Below are 19,727 nucleotides of genomic sequence, written 5' to 3'. Positions count from 1 at the left end.
GACTCTTTTCAGCCCTAATGTCAGCAGACATGTTTTAAAAGGAACAGCTCCCCGCCCAGTTCATTAGAAAATAGCAGGATACAACTTATAAATATATAAGTCATGACTAGCTGTTGTCCCGGGTCTTGAAAACGAAAATCTGAAAGGATTAGGAGACGATGGTGAACTGGAAGATAAATTTTAGAAGAACCAAAGATGAAAATCACCTGTAAACATGCCCTCGTGCAGCTATTTTCGTCTTCACGTGTGCTTGTGCAGTTTCCCTGTTGGAATGTAGGAACGTCCCACAGAATTTCAAGTATTAGAAAATGCCCTTATACTGACTTAAGAAAGTCCTTTCTTTTCTCCCCAGTGGAGTTTATTTCCAGGGGACCACCATCGGCATGGCGCCCATCATGAGCATGTGTACAGCAGAGCAGTCCGGGGGAGTCGTCATGGTAAGCCAGGAGCACAAGAGTCCGGCGGCGAAGTCCAGACCTAATTCTCTTGATGATTTCCCAGGAAATCTCTGCTCTCACCAGACATTGGAGAATTAGGTCCTTTGCTTTAATGCTTCTTAGATATAATTCTACCCTTTTTCTAGCTCTGCTTCTGATCTCCCATACCCGACAGTACTCTAGGGACTGTTTATAAAACACATCAAGCCGCACACAGGAAGGCTGAGTGTGTAAAAACAGCCCAGTGAAAGCCAGTCTACACCTTTTGCGGAGAGAAAGTTTCAAGTGGGATTTTGATCCACCCGCCTCCATCCAGGAATTCCTCCCAGCACTGGGATGAGCCAGGTCACTGGGGTTCCCCCCATCGCTCAGCTTCTGGGATGGGCTGTGATCTCACCAAATATTGCCGTTAGAATGGCTTTCTGGTTGTTCTCCCTCCAGGCACGATCGCCAAAAGTCTGAGGTTTTTAACTATTTACCACTGCAAATGCTTGACATACCTCCTAGCCAGTGTCCAATCTGTCTTTATACTAACCTTATTCTTGGAAGGCAGAGACCTAGGTTTACTGCTTTACAAGGATCACTTTGTCATATTATATATGTCTGCAAAAGGAAATAGAATGGGGAGACTCTTGGGGACTTGTTTCTTATGAATTTAAGAGGGAGGTGACTTTGACAGGTTCCCCTTCATCAGGTAACTAAAGGAGAGGTTTTCACCCCATGCTGTCACTGTCCCTGATGGGAAAACAGAGTGTCCCCTCTGCACCAGCCCTCAGATAGGGAGTGTCCTCGGAGACGATTCCACCATCTCTGTTAAACAAACAGAAGCTTGCCCTTCCAAGAAACCATGAATTCCTCCACGTTTTTCAAACAGAACATTTGTGAATATTCCATTGCATTAAAGGGCTGAAGGAGGAACGTCCTGCTGACTTTTATTTGCTCTCCACGCGCTGCCCAGCAGCCTAATCTTCTTAGTGAATATCCACAATGAATATTTTCCTCTTCTCTGGGTGGCGCTGGTAATTAACATAAACAGTCACTAAACGTGTAGGCTGAGGAGGCTGTTTGGAGGGATGGCACCCACCCAGTGGACTTCTGGCTTCAACGGGCTACCCTCTGGTTTCCTTTGAACCTGGAAGCCTTCCAGTGATCTCCACCATGGAAGTCACTGGAAAGTTTGGGTTTTGTTGATGCCAGGTTCATTTCAAGTCAGATCCCAACGGTCTTTTTACAGAGCAGCCCATAAAGTTTTAAGAGGGAATCATTTTCTGTTTCATGGTTCCATGGTCCATCGCTACTGACTTTGCCACTTAAAATTGGCGTAAATATTTTTTAGAGCTGAAACTGAATTCCTTATAAGTATGGCAGGTTCTGCAGCTGTGGAGTGTTCAGAGGTTCTTATAACCGATCTGATGGTATTAAGCAACTTTTTAAAGTTCATGTCCTTTATTCTGTTTCCATGCAAGCATTTGGTCAAGATTCCTTCTTTAAAAGGAGACAGGGAAGCCTATTTAAAGAAAAAAAAAGATAAAAATGAATGTGGGGAAATAGAAGCAGATGTATGTACTGCAATAGGAATCAAGTCAACCAAAGTTAATCAATAAGAAATGTTTGATGGGCCGGCCAGCAGTAAAGACCATCCTTAGGCTCACTGTTTGTTTACTCCACATAGAAGAGAAGCATCACGTAGGCTGAAAGTCCACAGCTCCTTTAGTTTCTATAACATTCATGAGATCAACAAAATCAGTATCTTGACCAGATCTAAAGCGTCTAGACTTTCTCCTATTGTGTCTCTAAAGTTGAATTCATGGGTGTTACGTACGACCGTGCCTCTTTCAAGGACTCACAAATCTAAGAGGAAGGAAATCACGTCGCGAGGAAGCAGGAATCCTAATCACACTGAAAATTTGAGCTCTGAACTGTTTCTCTATTTTTCCAAGATAGAACAGATCACTAATTTTAGTCACTTCAAGCCGTGCCTTTGTATCTAACTGGACTAAAACAGTCTTAGTTTGGAGGTAACGCCAGAAATAAAGAAATAGGTTTTTGTCTTATTAGAAATATGAACTGTTTATCAGGGTCTCTTAAGAGACATTCTGTGTATAACCACCTATGCCTGAAAGAATGTGAAACAATTAGGCAATTCAAGACAAAACCAAGATATTCAGTGATACAAAAGAATCTGATGAGGAGTCATCTTTTAAGGATGAATTCCTTGAATTTTTGTGCCAAAGCATGCTAATTTCAGCCCTCAGCATTCTTAGATTGAAGAAAATCGATTTCCTGAAACACGTTTGCGAAGCTTCCGACAACAGGAAACTAAAATCTAAACAAAGTCATTTATTAGGAATTTCATCTATTCTAAGAATAACTTGGTTCCTTGACATGCCACCCTTTTCTTAGACTGAGGGCCAGTAAGAAAGGTAGCTACAGCTCTAACCGCCAACAAGCCTATAAAACCTTATGTGAACACACCTATATCAAGAGGCCCCGCAAAGATTGTCTGTACAGGAATAATGCGTTCTCTAAAGCACAGTGTCACTGTTTCCTGGAAGCCTCTTGGGTAGCCTCTTATCTCCTTCCTGGGCGGCACAAAGCAGGATTCAATGTTACCTTCATTACTCTGTGGTGTGCAGGCTCTTGTAGAAACACCAATCATGGGCACCGTTTCTGCTAATCAACTAATTTTAGTTTGTTAAAGTTGAGTAATGATATTTTAAAAATTAATTTCTAATATCTCTTTAGCCGAGCCGTGCATGCACTCCACTAAGTTAGGGGTGGCCAAGCAGTGCTTGCTGGGTGGGGAACCCGCCTTCCAAAACCAAGCAAAAGGTTGAGTGGACTCCCAAGAACAAACGTCAGAGAGTCAGGATGCCTCCATCCATTTCCAAAGTCTACCTGACAAAACAAAGGGCCAGCAAGAGTAAGGCACAACTGGATTACAACCTTAATCCAATGAGTCTTCAAACAGATTACTCGATGTTGTTAGCTTTTATGGTGAATTCTTATGAATTTTCCAAGGACCCTTCTCCACCAAGTAGACAGCAAGAGGCATACTCAGTAACAGTTGCTCAGATCTTATTTAGACTGTTCAAAGTGTGCTTCCCCTAACGAATCAGGGAGAAAACGGTACTTTCATTGCCCGTGAAGGAACGAGCTGCTTCTTCCTATGATACAGGACAACTTTTTGCTTCATTCAGTAGAATGGTGTCTTGTGAGAGATTGTAGGAAGCGAGAGGGAAATGATTGCCTTGATTATTTCATGTAAAGACACAAGGAATCCTACGTGTATTCCTCGGCAGACGGGGCCCCAAACTAGTTGAATAAAATAGATCAAATCTTTTTCTAAGTTTGAACTATATAATGGGGCTCTATTTTGGTTCCTTTTAGGAGATTGGACTCCATTAAATGTTTATAAAAGATAAATATCTGGGGGCCAGGGCTGAGGGGAGGGAGGTGGCTGGGAAAGAGGCCAAAAAGATGTGAACTATACATTGTGCTCTTGTATTTTCTTTGAGGACCATTCAGACAGTCCCCTTGGCGCGGCTGTGACCCTGGCCCATGAGCTGGGACACAATTTCGGGATGAACCATGACACCCTGGAGAGGGGCTGTAGCTGCAGAACGGCTGCCGACAAAGGAGGCTGCATCATGAACCCCTCAACCGGGCAAGTACTGATGCTTCCAGCTGCTCTGCGAGTCGGGATGCAGCTTGAAATATGTATTGGGAAACAGCTGGGCAAAGAGCTCCCTGGTTTTCTAGCCAGAGCGCCCATGGAAGCTTCCCGAAAGAAATTCCGTGGACCGTGCTTCCCTGAGAGAAGCACCCAGATTGCAGAGCACAGGGCGTGAGGCCTGAGCGCCTCCCTGAGAAGTGGTGGGCACGGATCCTGCCTTTGTTCAGAGATCGCGAATTACCCTACAATCCCAGCACGTGGTTTTGATTCGCACCTACAGCTCCGTCTGGGCGTGGTAAAGCCACGGGGCAAAGCGGGCACGGTTAGACGGGTCCCGTGCGGGGACGTGCGTCTTCCCTCTGGGTTGGCCCTGGGGTGGAGCTGAAATGTGTCAGTAGCTTGGGGATTTGTAGGGTCCCCGCCTCTAATACCACATCCCCTTCTCAGATCTTAAAGTTTTAAATGATGGGACTTTTCCTTTTCAGTAAATTATGTCATTCTTCCTCATTTCATGCCTTTCTGGAACGCTAGACTTGATTCACCCAGGAAAAAAGGAAGACAGTTTCATTACTGCAGCATTCAGAGGAGGTAGAAATAGATGCAACTTGGAGTGATTACAGATTATGATGTGTCCCTACACCTCTGCGGGCCCCTCCCAAACTAGAATGGTGTGCTAACATAGGAAGATTTTCACTAGTGAAGGAAAACACACTTGTCATGATGCCGGCTTCTTTTTTATACCTTGAGACCTTCCCAGTGCTTTTATCTTTACGGCACTTCCTAGGCCAAGTCTGCTCTCTGAGTTTGCTGAAAGGTAGCACTGGGAACAAGAAGGAAGTGCGGACGGGCAGCCTGAAGGCTGGCCTCTGCGAGGTCGTGGTGTACGCGGGGGGCGGGGCACCTGCTTAACGAGGATTAAAAGTGCCGGAAGAGGGATGGATTGTTACAGAACGTGGTTATGCTTTTACAACCAATAGCCTCGTGGGCCTCCTCTTGAATGGCCTGTAGGGCAGAACTTCATGGCTCACATCAATGTCATTTCACGGGAGCTGGTCGATAAGGCGTCTTTTCCCAGCAAGGCACTGCTCCTCCGGTCCATCACCACCGTCAGCACGAAGCCTTCAGGTGTGCATTGTTTTTGCTCGAGGTTCTGTCTTAAGCACAACTCCAGGGACTCACCAAGACCTAGTAGAGGAACTTGCTCTCTAAGTCTGTGATGACAGAAGCCTAGAACCTGAGCAGGAAGTGAAAGTATCTTAGGCCCAACACCAACAGGAAGTGAAATGTTGCAAAACTCAATGAGGGGAGCTTCCCCAAAGGGAGGCAGGCTGCTGCCAGAAGTGGTGTGCCCCTTGTCATTTAAACACCCCGGGCAGGGGCAGAATAGCTGCTTGTTGGGTATTTGGGGCAAAGAATCCCTTCCTAGGGGGTGAGGTTGGGCCAGGGCCTGTGGGTGTCTTCTGTTTCCAACATTCCACCAGCCCAGATAGGGTCCAGAATCTCTGGGGAGGAATTTGGCAGGAAGGTGATGTGAAACCGAGTGGTCTTCATGCTTTCTCATTCTTGATGAGCTCCGAGTAGCCACGGAAAATGCAGTCTGTGCTTAATCTCCCTGATTATTAAGTAGGCACAAACATACCAGCCTACGTGCCTCCAAAAGTGGTTCTCAAAGACTAAGATTGGATTGTTTATACTGTTAATGTTCCACAACTCTTGATAAAAGAGACGAAAGGAAAAGAGGAAAATCTAGGTTGGGGATACTACACTGGGATTGAAGAGGCCTGGTAGCCTCAATTCTGACACTAGTTGTTTTTGGTAAAACAAGCAAATTAGTAACCCCTCTGGCTCTTACGTTTTTATCAGTAAAATGAGTGATCAGTCTTTATTTTTCCTTCCTTCCTTCCTTCCTTCTGTCCTTCCTTCCATCCATCCATCCATCCATCCACGCATCCATCCATTTGTCCATCTTTTCATCCATCCATCCATCCATCCATCCACCTATTCTTTCACTTGTTTGTTCACACATTAAACAAATCCTTTGACCCCTGTGTTTTCTGTTGTGGAGAATGCACAGATGCGGAAGACCCTACAGCCCTAAGAGTCCTACAATTCTCGAGGCACAATAGCAAGGCATTGCTTTCTGGTACTCTCTGTAGTTTTGTGTAAATCCCTTCAAATTGGAAAGTCTTCATGACAGCGTTTAAGGATTGCAAGCCAAATTACCCTGGAGATATTTGAAAATCATAGGTAGAAATGGTATTGTTAAGAGCTCAGCAAATCATTTAAAAAGCTTCTTTTTTCTGACCAAGGGTTTGCTAATAGCCTTTCCTTGATTTATACCTTATTAGCGATTTCTGAGTTTCCTCTTTTGCTGAGCTTGTGCTTTCACGTAAATCTTTTCTATTTGGTTCTCATTTATGATCCCACATTCCTGAGAGTGGTGTTTTTAATTTTCTCAGATGGAAAGAAACTTCCTAAGCAAGTGGGTGAATTAATCCCAAAAGCCCACAGTAAGGAGGAGGTCAAGCTGTTCCGGCCATCTCAGTCATCCATCACCCATTTTAGAATTTCCAGGCTGCTTTTAATCTCCAGTATTATCTCGACGTGGTCATTCTCTTACCTCATAGAGTCCCCACGAGAGTGGGAGAGTGGATTAAATGAGATCACGTGTCTTTGTAAATTGTAAATCACTCCACAAATATATGGAGGTGTTATTATTATTATTTAGCTTACAGGGACCTTGGAACCATTGAAGAGTTAAAGGCTTTTTTGTTTTTTCAGAATTCCTGCTTATAGTTGCTGGAAAGCGCTTCTAGTGCCATGTAAGTGCCCGTGGTGTCTGTGTGAGCGGCTCATTTTCAACTGGCCCACACCCGAACCTTCCTCCCAACTTCCTCCCCACTGCTGATTCAGACATGAGTGGCAAATGTTAAAATGTGATTTAAGTCTCAGCCCCAAAGGGGACTTGCAAAGAGATGAATCAGGGACTGCTTTCACGATACGAAAGCCTCCCAGAATCGAAAAGAACCATGTATTGCAGATGGTTTAAAGGAAAGAAATGCATCCCTTAATACCCCTTGTTTATTCTTTATCAAAACATTCCAGAATCCTAACCCTGACATTTCACCAACAGCTATCGTTGACGAATTGGACCCAAAGGCCTAAAACTACGAGGATGGAGGAGAATTCTTTTAAACATGGGTGGCATGACTTCAGTTGCGTGTTACGGGAATAGTTGGCGGGGGTGTCCTTACAGTTTGTATCATTAATTACTGCAAGTCTTTACGTGTGTGTGAATGTGTTGTACGTCTTTGGATCGTTAACATTAAGGCCTGTCTTGGAAATTACTCCTTGGCAAAAGCAATATCTGGGGATTCGTGTGGGAGATTGAACTCAGTTGAGTCCATCCATCGATGAGCATCTTGGAGCATTTGGTCTTCAAGGGGTTGAGGACTAAGTATGCCACATTTATGGAAGTAAGAAAAACGTGAATAATTTGAGCACTTTGGGAAAAGAATATTTGCTATAATGGTAAATGTCATTTCCTAGAGTAGGGAAAAAAAAGGCAGTATTGACATTCAAAAACTACTCTCAGAGCTCCCTTTTATTTTTTGCGGAAAATTTTCTCTTACTGTGAGAGTTAGAGTCAAAGAGCCATCTCTTGAGGGGATGCAGCTGGATCGGAAACCCACGGTAACTCAGCTCCTGAAACGAGCCACCTGCTTTGATAGATGTCGGGGTTATTTCAGCCACGAACAGGACAGACCCTTTTCTTGCCCTCATGGAACTTGCGTTCTTGTGGGGAAGACAGTCTGGAAAAACAGTAAATCAAAAACTGCAGGTTGGAAGAAGTGCTATGAAGGAAGAAAAGGAAGAAGATAGAAAGGAGACACGTGGGCTTGGGGGACCCGACATTAATTAGTGGTTTGGGGGAGACCTCTCCGTGGAGATGACGTTTAAGCCAAGACCAACAGGAAGAGAGGGCTGGAGAGCCTGCAGAGATGGAAGGACATGGGCTTGGGCAGGGGGGACACCATGAGGAGGGAAAGCATCGCTGACGGGAAGCCAGTGGCTGGTGGGGCTGGATCGGAACGGGGTGGGGCTGGAGGGAAGTGGTACTGATGCCACTGGAGAGAAAGGAGGGGCCGGAGCACGCAAAGTCCACGCCGCGGTAGGAACATGGATTCGTCTCCAGGGCAGGGAACCATCATTGGAGGGTTTTAGGCAGGACAGTAACATGATCTGAGTTTTCTTTTAAGAATTGTTCACTTTTAAGAAGATGGCGTAGCATCTGAGCTATTGTAGTTTGCCAAATTAAGGGGCTTACTGTCTGTAAAAAACAGGGGGGAGCTTCTTGTTAAAAAAGAAACGGTATATAAACTCTCATTTTATTTTAGTGTAATTACTAGGCACTTGGAATCCCTTAAGAAGGACCCTGCGCTAGCACACCGGGGGGCGGATCACACCACAGCTTCACCCGCTCACCTCAGCGGTCTTGTAGACCTGATGTCGAAGATTCTCTTCTGTTTAGGATTTCACTTTGCTTTTCCTCTAATAAGATTCTTTAAGGGCTCTACTTCAACAGCCACAAAAGAGCACTTCCACACTCTATATATCTGAAGAGATATATACAGATCTAGATATCTGGTATATCTGAAGGGAGTTGGTGCCATAGTTTTCATGCTGATACTAAGATTCAGAGCTTGGGGCTGTTTGGGTTTTGTTTCATCCAGACTGGCAGACGGCTCTCAAGCAAAGAGTGTGCTGCCTGGCTGCCAAGGGACAGTGGAGGGCAGTGCGTAGAGCGCCCTGGAGACTGCGGGCCGAGAAAATAAGCGAACGAGGGTTACCGCTTGCTGGCTCACCAGGGGTGTGGATAATTTACATTCGGCTGAGGCCGGGCATTCTACATGTACAAGTAGAGCAAATCACCACGTTCAAGGTGAAAGCACTGCCGTTCCACTTCCTCAGAAGTGTGGATAATTGGCTCATTCGATTCCGTATAATTCAATTCAGGAAACATTCATCGCATACCTCCCTGCTGCACAGCTGTCTGGACGGGGATCATAGCTGGATGGCCTCCACCCAAGTTCAGCCTTCTCTCAGGAAAGCTGAGAGGACACAGGCCCTGCCTCCAACTCAGGAAACAGGGCTGGGTGACCAATTATAGCAAAACCACTCATTTACTCAGCTTGTATTTTCTGGGTACCCGTGTGCCAGATTCCAAGGTGCCGAGCGGGGCCACAGACACAAAAGGCAGGAACCTCGATTTCTAGGCCCTTATATTGTGCTAGGGATCCCAGGCAAGTAAACTGGTGATTACAGACTGGAAGCGCAGGGCTGATAGGGGACATTTTGGGGTGCCATGGGGCTCACCACAGGGGCACCTAATCTCATCTATTTACACAATCCTGGGTATCATAACATCATCTATAAGTACTTCAGTTGTGCCTCTAAAAGATAAGGAGAAAATTTTAAACATCACCATAATAGCATCTCACATCTTTGAAAAAAATGACCAATAATTCATTGTGAACAAGGAGCAAAGGTTGGAAGGGGTGGTGGGCAGGGAACGTTCTGGAGTAAAGTCCAGTCTGAACCCATCCCGGAAGAATTGCATAGGGTTAGGCAGACCCTCCTCGAGAATTCCTAGCTCATGTTACAGGGAATTTGGATTTATTTTTGAGGAGGCCTCTGTCTGAAAATGTGATTCGGGAAACTAAAATCAACTGCACTTTTCAGTGAAAAGTTCCCAAGTTTCAGATGTGGTAGGAATTGACAGAAATTCGATGTATCTGGAAAGGCTAACCCCTCTCAAGAAACACTTGCTCTCTTGAAAATCAGTGCAAAATACACATAATTAAAACTCACCCCCATTTGAAGTTTGAGGATCTATCTGAGGTCATGAAATACACTTATTATAAAGGGATTTTACGACCATGGGATTGGAGAAAATTGTTTCCCCATATCAGTTCTTCATTTGGAGGTGATTTTTTTTTTTTTCAAAGAAAAGTTTAAGAAAGTCTTCACTTCCTTCTTCAAGGTGCAGTAGGGAAAACAATGGAAATCTTTATCCAAGGAGTAAAAAATAAATAAACAACAACAAAACGAGGCACTCTAGAAACATTAAAACGCTACAGGGCAGAATCAATGTAACTATCCGGCTAGAGTGACTGAGTTGACCACTTACCGACATGACGATAAGGGGGGAATGAACTGGCAGGAGATATTCCTGACAGCAGTTCAAGAGGACCCCTCGATACAGACCATGTTCTTATTTCCTCTCTGTAGGATTAGATATTGCTCACTGGAAAATGAAGGAGTTTGTCTGCAATTAATGCAGAGTCGGGATGGTAAAAGTCACTGCCCAAGGGCATGGTAGAATGTCCTCTCCTCTTAAGCTGGATGCAAAACAGAGGTCAAGCTATGGAGACTGGTCCGCATAGCACTGCTCCCTGAATATCCAGATTGGGGGAAGTGAATGGAGGCAGACTTGACTTTGACCCTAGAGATTACTGGGAATGTATCTTTCACCAGTCAGCGGTGTGAGCTGGGTGTGGTTATACCCATTTTAAGGCTGAGGAGCAGGAAGTTAAATGAATTGCTTATGTTTTCAAAACTACCCAAGTTGGGCTTCCCTGGTGGCGCAGTGGTTGAGAGTCCGCCTGCCGATGCAGGGGACGCGGGTTCGTGCCCCGGTCCGGGAAGATCCCACATGCCGCGGAGCGGCTGGGCCCGTGAGCCATGGCCGCTGAGCCTGCGCGTCCGGAGCCTGTGCTCTGCAACGGGAGAGGCCACAATAGTGAGAGGCCCACGTACGGCAAAAAAAAAAAAAACTACCCAAGTGGAAGCCCCAAGACGTTAGGCTGAGTCACCAGGAGCTAAGCCTCTGACTTTCCACCTTCCTATTACTTATCTCAAATAAAAATGTGCAGCAGCTGTAAACCTCAGGAAGAGGAGAAGGGCATCTATCCTGGGTTATTAGTCAGAGAAAGATGTGCTGGCTTCCCACCGCAGGCTTCGAGGGAGCTCCGTGGTCCAGACTGAGGCTGAGATTGGGGTGGCCGTGCCATCCTGCCTCCCGGGGGTCCTTACCATGTGGAGGTCACCTCAGCTGTATTTGCCGTGTTCGGGCTGCAGGCAGGAACTGAAGCCTTCTCAGTACAGAGCTTTGTCCCTGTGTGACTTCTGGGAAGCAGGAAGGCTGGCCCATTTTTAAGCCATTTAGTTCTGCAAATCTCCTTCAACTTAGATTACAACAGCAGAGAATTATTTCCTGTCATTGCTCGTTAATCCAGCATTTTATTTGTGGTAGAACATGTGTGAAAACATTGCTGCTGAAATTCTGCCAATCCCTCCCCACTTACACACACACACACACACACACACACACACACACACACACACACACGGCTTCCTCCTTTCCCCAGGACTTTTGGCACAGAGGCCACAGAGTGAGGTCAAGGGTAAATTCTGGGCCTGTCTGTGACCAACAGTATTCAGAAGGGCCCGCTTTAAGCTCTACTAGGTCAGGAATTTTGTCTGTTTTGTTCATTGCTGAAGCCCCAGCACCTGGAACATATAGTAGATTTCAGTAAATTCTTCTTGACTGAAAGGATGGTTGGATGGATGGATGGATGGATGGATGGATGGATGGGAGGGTGAGTGGGTGGATGGATGGATGATGGATGAGTGGATGGGTAGATGATTGAGTGAGCTGATAGCAGATGGATAAATGGTAGTGGGCGGCTGGGTGGATGGACAGATGGATGGTGATTCCAGCACAATCAGATGTGTGCAGCCACATTTCACCTTTCATGTAATGGCTAAACTTCTAAGGAGAAGATTCTGAGACCATTGTCTTTTATACTATAGCATTTGCTGTAGCATGGCCATTTTCATTTATTGTATATTCCACATCATCTACAATGGAGTTACGGTAACTCACAAGAACAGAAACAATACAATAAAGAGAAAAACGAAAGCAAAATAAAAAAGAATAAGGACTGAGAAACCCCAGGTAAATAGGAGGCTGAGGCCATTGTTTTTTGTATTTTTTTTAACTCCATGGAGACCAAGGAGCAATTTACTTTCAAAAGGTGGACTTCTTCTATAAGTGGCTTCTCCTGCAAGCCTGGGCTTAATTTAGCTAAAGTAGGAGGTGGGAGGTTAAAAATATAAAAACTAAAAGTGGTTGTAAGAATAAGACCCTGTAGACCTCACAAATTACTCTCCAGTTTACAAAAAACTTTCACATCTCCTTTCTCATTTAACTGTCACAGTTCTAAGAGGAAAGGGCAGATACAATCACCTCCATCATGCAGATGAGAAACTGAGGTTCAGAAAGGCCAGAGGCCCCAAGGTTGGTCAGGGCCAGACTCAAGATGATCAGCCCACAGCCTCTGGCTCCTGCCTCTGGCCTATCCCCTGGCCTCTGTGAGGAAAGGAACCTTTGGTTCCCAATCCCCCGGGGCAGCGGGAGAGGAACCGGGACATGGGTGCCAGTCTTCATGGCTCTTGAGTTTCAGGCTGACCTGATGGCCAGCCCAGCGTCAGGAGCTCAGTGAGGTAAGAACAGGGCCAAAAAGACTTTAGCCCTCGTTGGGTGGCTTGGAAGTATCTACCATGACCACTTTTCCTATCATGTTTGATTAAAAGTGTTGCAGACTTGCAGTCAGCAGATGCAATGGGCATGACCTATACAGGTCTGTCTCCTGGGGCAGGAGGAGAGGGCGGAGCTATCTTGCTGTGTAAACTGCCCTCTGTTACCCCCTGAATCTGTTTAAGTCTGCCAGAACCTCATCCCCGACTAGCCCCATGCAGAGACAGTGGCCTCTCCCTGTGATGAAGCTGAGAAGCCAGTCTGAGACACTGCCTCTGATGGGCTGGGCTCCTTTAGTGGGGTGCTGGTGCCCTGCCCTGAGTCCCCTGACTTTAGGGACTGGGCTCGGGAGGAAACAGCTGTCAGACCACAGAAGCAAAAGGTCTACTTTCTTTTTTTTTCTTTTTGCTGTACGCGGGCCTCTCACTGTTGCGGCCCCTCCCACCGCGGAGCACAGGCTCCGGACGCGCAGGCCCAGCGGCCACGGCTCACGGGCCCAGCCGCTCCGCGGCATGTGGGATCCTCCCGGACCGGGGCACGAACCCGCGTCCCCTGCATCGGCAGGCGGACTCTCAACCACTGCGCCACCAGGGAAGCCCCAAAAGGTCTACTTTCTGATAACGCCTAGAGGCCGCCTGTGCAGCTCTCAACCAACCAGGGCCTCGTTGGTCTCCTTCTTTATTAAAAATTCTGAGAAATTACATTTACACTTTAACTGGTTTCCGGGGAGTTGGAGCCGAGGTCAAAGTTCACGTGTTAAAGACATGAATTATAACGTGCCACAGATGGCTCCATTCTGGGCCCCAGGTGTTTGCTATTAACAATGGAAATGTCCTCTAAGGACATTTTTGATCATTCGCTCCTGGCCCGGTGGTTTGCCTCGCCGTCTGCGGCCCATCTGGCAGCCCACGGGGTCAAGCGTTTGGTCCTAATGCAGTCACTTTCCATTCCTGTGGGCTCCGCCGGGGTTCCGTTCTGTCGAGTGAACCCGCGTGTTCAGGGTCACGCCGGGCACCCTTGACCGGGTAGAGTGGGACTCGGTCCACATCCACCTCCGAGCATGCCCAGGAAAGTCCTCCGGCAGAGTCCCGTGCTGTCCCGGTGGGCGACGGTTCCCTCTGCCCGCAGCTTGTTGAGACCCGCGTGAGCTCACAACCTCCCTCAGGTGTGTGCGTGGCCGCAGGTGTGCTCCATAAATCCCGGTTTCCGGCCGCCATTTCTCCTGGCTTCAAAGCCGTTCAGGGAGGTGCTCGACGGTGCCCTCCGAGTAGCCGGCAGGACCGAGGGCTCCACTGTTACCTGCACCCGACTCCAGGGAGCCAGAGATTCCTGGACCACTACCCTCTTCCTGAATACTGATGCTGGCTCCGGGCCATTTGTGCCCCGTCACACTTGAGGCTGCCGGAGGCCTCCTGACTGCCCTTGAGGCAGCGTGGCTGCAGAGGGAAAACACAGGCCTTCAGGTCAGGAGGCTGGGTTTTCAGTCCTGACCCTGGAACCAGAGGACTGTGGCAAGGTGTCTAAGTGCTCTGTGCCTCAGTTTCCTCATCTGTAAAATAGGAATGATATAATCTGACTCACCGGGCAGTCGGTGAGCGAGGACGCCCACCAGGCTTCTGGTCCACAGCAGGCCCTTGCTCAAGAATGGTAAGTGCTGTTAATGTTTTTACTCATTATCCTGGATGTGCAGGACGAGATGAAGTCAAAATCCCCTGAAACGGGGTGACCTTGGGCTTGCACCTCAGTCCTGCCAGGCTGCTGACCACCAGGCCAGTTGCCATGGGTGCAGACACCACTGCCTGCCCTAACAGGATGTGCCTCTGGGTCACTCCTAAATTCTGTGCGTGGTGACTGCAAGCTTTTATTCCAGGGCGTAATTGTGAAAACCCTAACGGTTTTTCTCAAGATGGCCCAAGAACTTTGGGGTTAACACTTGGCCGAGCAAATCCATCCCAACCAAGACTTCTTGCACCCATTGGTGTCCGTGGGCCCTGCGTTCCCCTAGGAAGAGAAGATGGTGACAGTGTGAGTCTTGTGCTCCTGGAGGATCTAGGAATGCATAGAACTTGGCCCTGAACTGTGTGTTATTGTTTGTTTTTGGAAAAGCTCTTCAGGCTGGTTGCAGATTTAGCGATGAAGAGTCAGTAGGTCGCGCTGTCAGAGAACGGAGGGCGGGTCTGGTCTGTCTGTGGCCACATTTCCCTCCGAGCCCCCGCCTAGCAGCTTGGCTGTGGAGGAAGGGTTCAGAAGAATACGTGCAGGGTGCTTATGTCACCAGAGCTTTGGGAAAGTCCTTTGGAAAAAGTTCCAACAACTCAGAGCCACCACAGCCAGCGGCATGGAGGGTAGCAGTCATGTAAACAGCGTCTTTGTTTGTTTGTGTCGGTTGGTGGTTCGGCTGGTTGTTTATGCTTCCTAAGCCCATGTTCTGGCTGAGCTAGAGATGGCTCGGCCCTTGCAGGATGAGCAGTGTCTTCAACACCACGTATGTATTAGATGGAGGGATCCTATTAACTGCTTGATCATTCCTTTGCCTCCTGAATCACCCTTCTCTCTAGTTGACTTGTACTTGTGGTTTTACAGTTTAAAGATTGCTACATTTTGGCTACAATTGTAATGAATTCTGCACCGTATTGGAAAATGTTTCTAAGCCCTAGAATGTGCAAGGCCCTGGCAAACCGTGATTTGAAATAGCCAAAACAGCGCCTCTAAATAAGGAAGAGACACACATCTTTTTCAGGCAAGTATTGGCAGCTGGCATCTTTGAAGTTAACCAGAGACTTTCCCATTTGTGTTTGAAGCTCATTTGTTCTCTCCCTCAGCGGGCGAGGTAGTTATTATTCCCGGCCTGCAGGTGTGAAAACTGAGGCTTGGTTTGAAAACTGAGCTTTAGTTTTAATAGATGGGGTGCTCATACTTAGTCTTCCGGTTTCGATTCTTCTCCAGCTGCTCTGTGCCATGCGCCCCGATCGACAGTAGCCTCCCAGGCCTGCTGCCTCTGTCACTTCCACTGTCAGGAGAAAATAAAACTCCATCTCAGTCTGCAAGAAGAAATCAGTGGGAGGCGGAATGTCAGCAACATATTTCCCCAAACCAGTTATCCCTTTACCATCTGATCATTTACCAGCTGTAGAAGATGTGAGGTGTTTTTTTGTTTTTTTCAATCAATTTAAGCAGAGAAATCTGGATGGCTTCCCATCCCCGGTTTTCTGCAACGTTGGCTTTTCCTGTCACACGGTTATGTCAGCTCCAAGCTGTTCTCAGCAGCTGCCCAGACTGTTCCATCCTTCTTCCTCCGGTCACTTGCCTTTCTTTGCTGCAATCTGCGTGCGGGCTGTGGTCCCCCGACCCCCGCCCACCAGAGCTTGGAGCTGAGGAACCTGGATTCTTTGGGACCCAGCACACAGTTCTTAATGAGGCAGGGCGGTCAAAGGAAACATCAAGAACAGTGTGACCTGCAGCCCCGGTGAATCCAGCCTGCTTGCAGCTGCTTTCCCTAGCTGCCTAATTGCCAACAAGCAAAGATAATTCCCAGAGAGCTTTTGCAAGGCAGATAACTCCCGACTTCCACTGTCAAGATTGATAAATGGGCTTGGTATGATTCACCCCCAAGAATACAGCCGTGAGGTGCACAACAGGCTCCTACAAGAAAAGAATTTTCCGACTGCAGATTTGTCAAAGTAAAAGTAACCCCTAATAATGTTTTACTTGGCAACTTGGTGACGGGCTGAAATATTAAGCTGTGACTGCATTTACGGTGGGAAGCCGTAAGTGGCATTCCTCTTTTGAAAAGTGGGGTGTGTGTGTGTGTGTGTGTGTGTGTGTGTGTGTGTGTGTGTGTGTGTGTGTTTTCCAAAATCACCTGGTGGTTTATTTCATCGGCTTTTTATTTCTAACCTTGCATTCAGCATGGTAAACTTGCCCGCAAGTGTCCTTGGTTGGTAAATATTAGGAAAAAAGGCAGATGCGTCTAACTAAAGAGGTCACATCTGAACAGGAGCCAGGCACCTGCCCGTGAGCTGAAAGCAGCACTTTTTGCTGGGTCCTAGGTATAATCATTTTAAAGCGTTCTTGTTGCCAAGGGAAAGTATCATTTAAAGGGGGTTCTTTTCTGAATAATTCTCGAATTCGATTGCTTTGCACCAGCCTGCCACCGCTATATGTCAATTCAATTAGCTGCTGTCCTGGCATATTTGGGATAATTTATGAAACGTTAAAAAAGCACGTTGTGATGAGTCTGCCGAAAACTGTAGAAGAAACTGAGGCTTTTCTTTTTAAACTACCGACCGTGGGCTACACGGGATCTGCAATGTCATGAGCAACTATATGGCCCAATTCAATGTTCTTTTCATTAACAGTCCAGGGAATAAAGCTATGAAATAAGAAAGGAACAAAGTGAGCTAAAGGAAGGCAGAAGTATCGTACTTTGGAGTTTGAAACAAGTGGAAGGAACTTAAGAACAGAAACACCTTTCTGTTCACAGTCAGAACCTTTGCTGGTACCTTAATTAATACAGAGTGCAGTGATAAATCAGTTAACCTGCTCTAACACTTAAAGATATTTGAAAAATTCACTTGTGTTTTGAATTTGGCTTTGTGAGACAGATTCTCTTGGAATTTCTAGCACATGCCTACAATCAGATGAGGTTTCAAAATGCTGTACCTCGAGTTTTTCTTAGAAAATGGAACCACAGGGGAAAAGAGAACTATTTCTAGTTTAAGTGCAAGAAAGCTGACCTGTAATGCACCTAGTTTGCATTTCTTATTGTTCACACAAATAGGTGTGGATTTGTCCATGTATGATCTTTACAACATTTGAATTTCAAACTGAGGTCAGTTGTTCCCAAGCGTTAATTTTGATAATTTGATAAATCACCTGGACCATCAACTAATGAATAGATAAACAAATTGTGGTGTAGTCTTACTTACAAGGGAATATTAGTCATTGAAATAAGTGAAGTACTAATAGTGCCACAACGTGGATGAACCTTCATGCTGAGTGACAGAAGCCAGACATAAAAGGTCACATATTGGATGATTCCGTTTATATGAAATGTCTGGACTAGGCAGATCCAGAGAGACAGAAAACAGATTAGTGGTTGACAGGGGCTCGGGGGGAGAGGGGATGAGGGATGACTGCTTCACGGGATGAGGTTTGTTTTGGGGGCTCAGGAAAAGGTTCTGGAATTAGTGGTGGTGGTTGCATAACACTGTGAATGTACTAAAAGCCGAGGGATTATATATTTTTAAGTGGTGAATTTGTTATGTGAATTTTACCTCAATTTAAAGTGAAATCACCTGGAGAGCTTGTTAAAGCAGTTGCTGGACCCCACCCCCGATTTCTTCTCAGGAGGCCGGTGGTTTGCATTTCTGGTAGGTTGCCAGGTGATGCTGAAGCTGGGACCACACTTTGAGGGGCCCTGATCCAGGCAGGTGGTTTGAGTGATGGAAGGATGCCTCCTTCGTATGTAAATAAGCACATCAAGGCTGTATTGATCACTGTCAATGTTTCAAGAGTTTTACTGCAGGTGATCCAGGGCTGAAATGATATCTGTAGGGAAGAATGTTAAGTTTTGTAAATAACTGAACTCGGGATCAGATCCAGTCTCTGCCATCCCCTGAGAACTCTTAAACAAGTGCCTTCACCTCATTTGCAAAATGGGAATAACAATACCTATCTCCCTGTGTCGTTTTAAAATGTAAATTTAAAAAAGGAAGTATAAAGAAGAAGAAAATATTACTATGAAAAAGTACCTATCATATCTAGCTTAAAGCAGGCTCTCAAATAGTTATTCCAAACAAGTATGTATAGTGTATATCATCAGTTCAATATAATTATATATGTTTATATATTTTATATAATTTCTATATGTGAATAAATATGCATGATGCATTTATGTATGTGAATGTATTGTATTCCTAATATTTATAGGGATGGAGAGGCAGTGTGGGGAGTAGGTGTGTCCAATAGTTCCCTTGGCAAAGGTCCAGCAAGGAGAGAGTGGGAAGGGTTGGGGCCGTATTTTAATCATCATAGGATCCTCCTCAGAGCTTTAAATATAATAATTACTTCTCCAGTGAGTGAGTAGATGAATGAAGGAGGAGTGAACATACTATCCCAAAAGTTTCATTCTGCTATCATCAAAAGTTCAGAAGCGGGCTTCCCTGGTGGCACAGTGGTTGGGAGTCCGCCTGCCGATGCAGGGGACGCGGGTTCGTGCCCCAGTCTGGGAAGATCCCACATGCCGCGGAGCGGCTGGGCCCATGAGCCATGGCCGCTGGGCCTGTGCGTCTGGAGCCTGTGCTCCGCAACGGGAGAGGCCGCAACTGTGAGAGGCCCGCATACCGCAAAAAAAAAAATTCAGAAGCAGAGTTGGTATCTGGGAAGCAGGGCGATGAGCAAGCATGTCCCTGGAGGCGTTCTTTCGTGCGGGCAAACTGGAGAAATAGTCTGAATAAGCATGGTGCTGATAGAGCCTGTCTGTGGATCCTGACACCGTGCTGGGGAGTGGATTCCATGTCTTGTTCAAGGTCCACTGGCCCATTTTTCATGCAAACCATTGAGTCCTTAAGCCAACAATTAGTGACGTCTCTTGTGCACTAGGCACTGTGCAACCAGTGACCACTTCGATGTGTTGTAAAAGGTGTTTAAATATGTGTAAATTAGGATTCTATTGTAATTACAGGACTCTGATACTTGGTATCATAAAATTCCCTTATCTCTTGGGATTTGAAATCATTTTATTTATTTTTCATTGAAACACAGTTGATTTACAATGATAATTTCTGCTGTACAGCAAAGTGATTCAGTTAAACATATTCATACATTCTTTTTTATGTTCTTTCCCATTCTGGTTTATCTCAGGATATTGAATATAGTTCCCTGTGCTAATACAGAAGGACCTTGTTGTTTATCCATTCTCTACGTAATAGTTTGCATCTGCTAACCCCGAACTCCCACTCCATCCCTCCCCCGCCCCCCCTTCCCCTTGGCAACTACAAGTCTGTTCTCT

The 19,727-nt window shown here is 46.2% G+C and overlaps 1 protein-coding gene across 1 annotated transcript in view; it reads left to right on the top strand.

Annotated features, from left to right (window-relative positions):
* The window catches only part of ADAM12 (ADAM metallopeptidase domain 12), a 408,492-nt gene that overhangs the window by 314,350 nt on the left and 74,415 nt on the right, over window positions 1–19,727 (top strand). The window contains exons 10-11 of the mRNA XM_032607298.1: window positions 353–437; window positions 3,956–4,104. Coding sequence (XP_032463189.1) covers window positions 353–437; window positions 3,956–4,104 — 234 coding nt within the window. The remainder of the gene's footprint in view (window positions 1–352; window positions 438–3,955; window positions 4,105–19,727) is intronic.

Source organism: Phocoena sinus, chromosome 16, assembly GCF_008692025.1.
Source record: "Phocoena sinus isolate mPhoSin1 chromosome 16, mPhoSin1.pri, whole genome shotgun sequence".
In the NCBI taxonomy this organism is placed as follows: Eukaryota; Metazoa; Chordata; class Mammalia; order Artiodactyla; family Phocoenidae; genus Phocoena; species Phocoena sinus.
The sequence above is the reverse complement of the archived record's forward strand: the minus strand, read 5'-3'. Positions and strand labels throughout refer to the sequence as shown.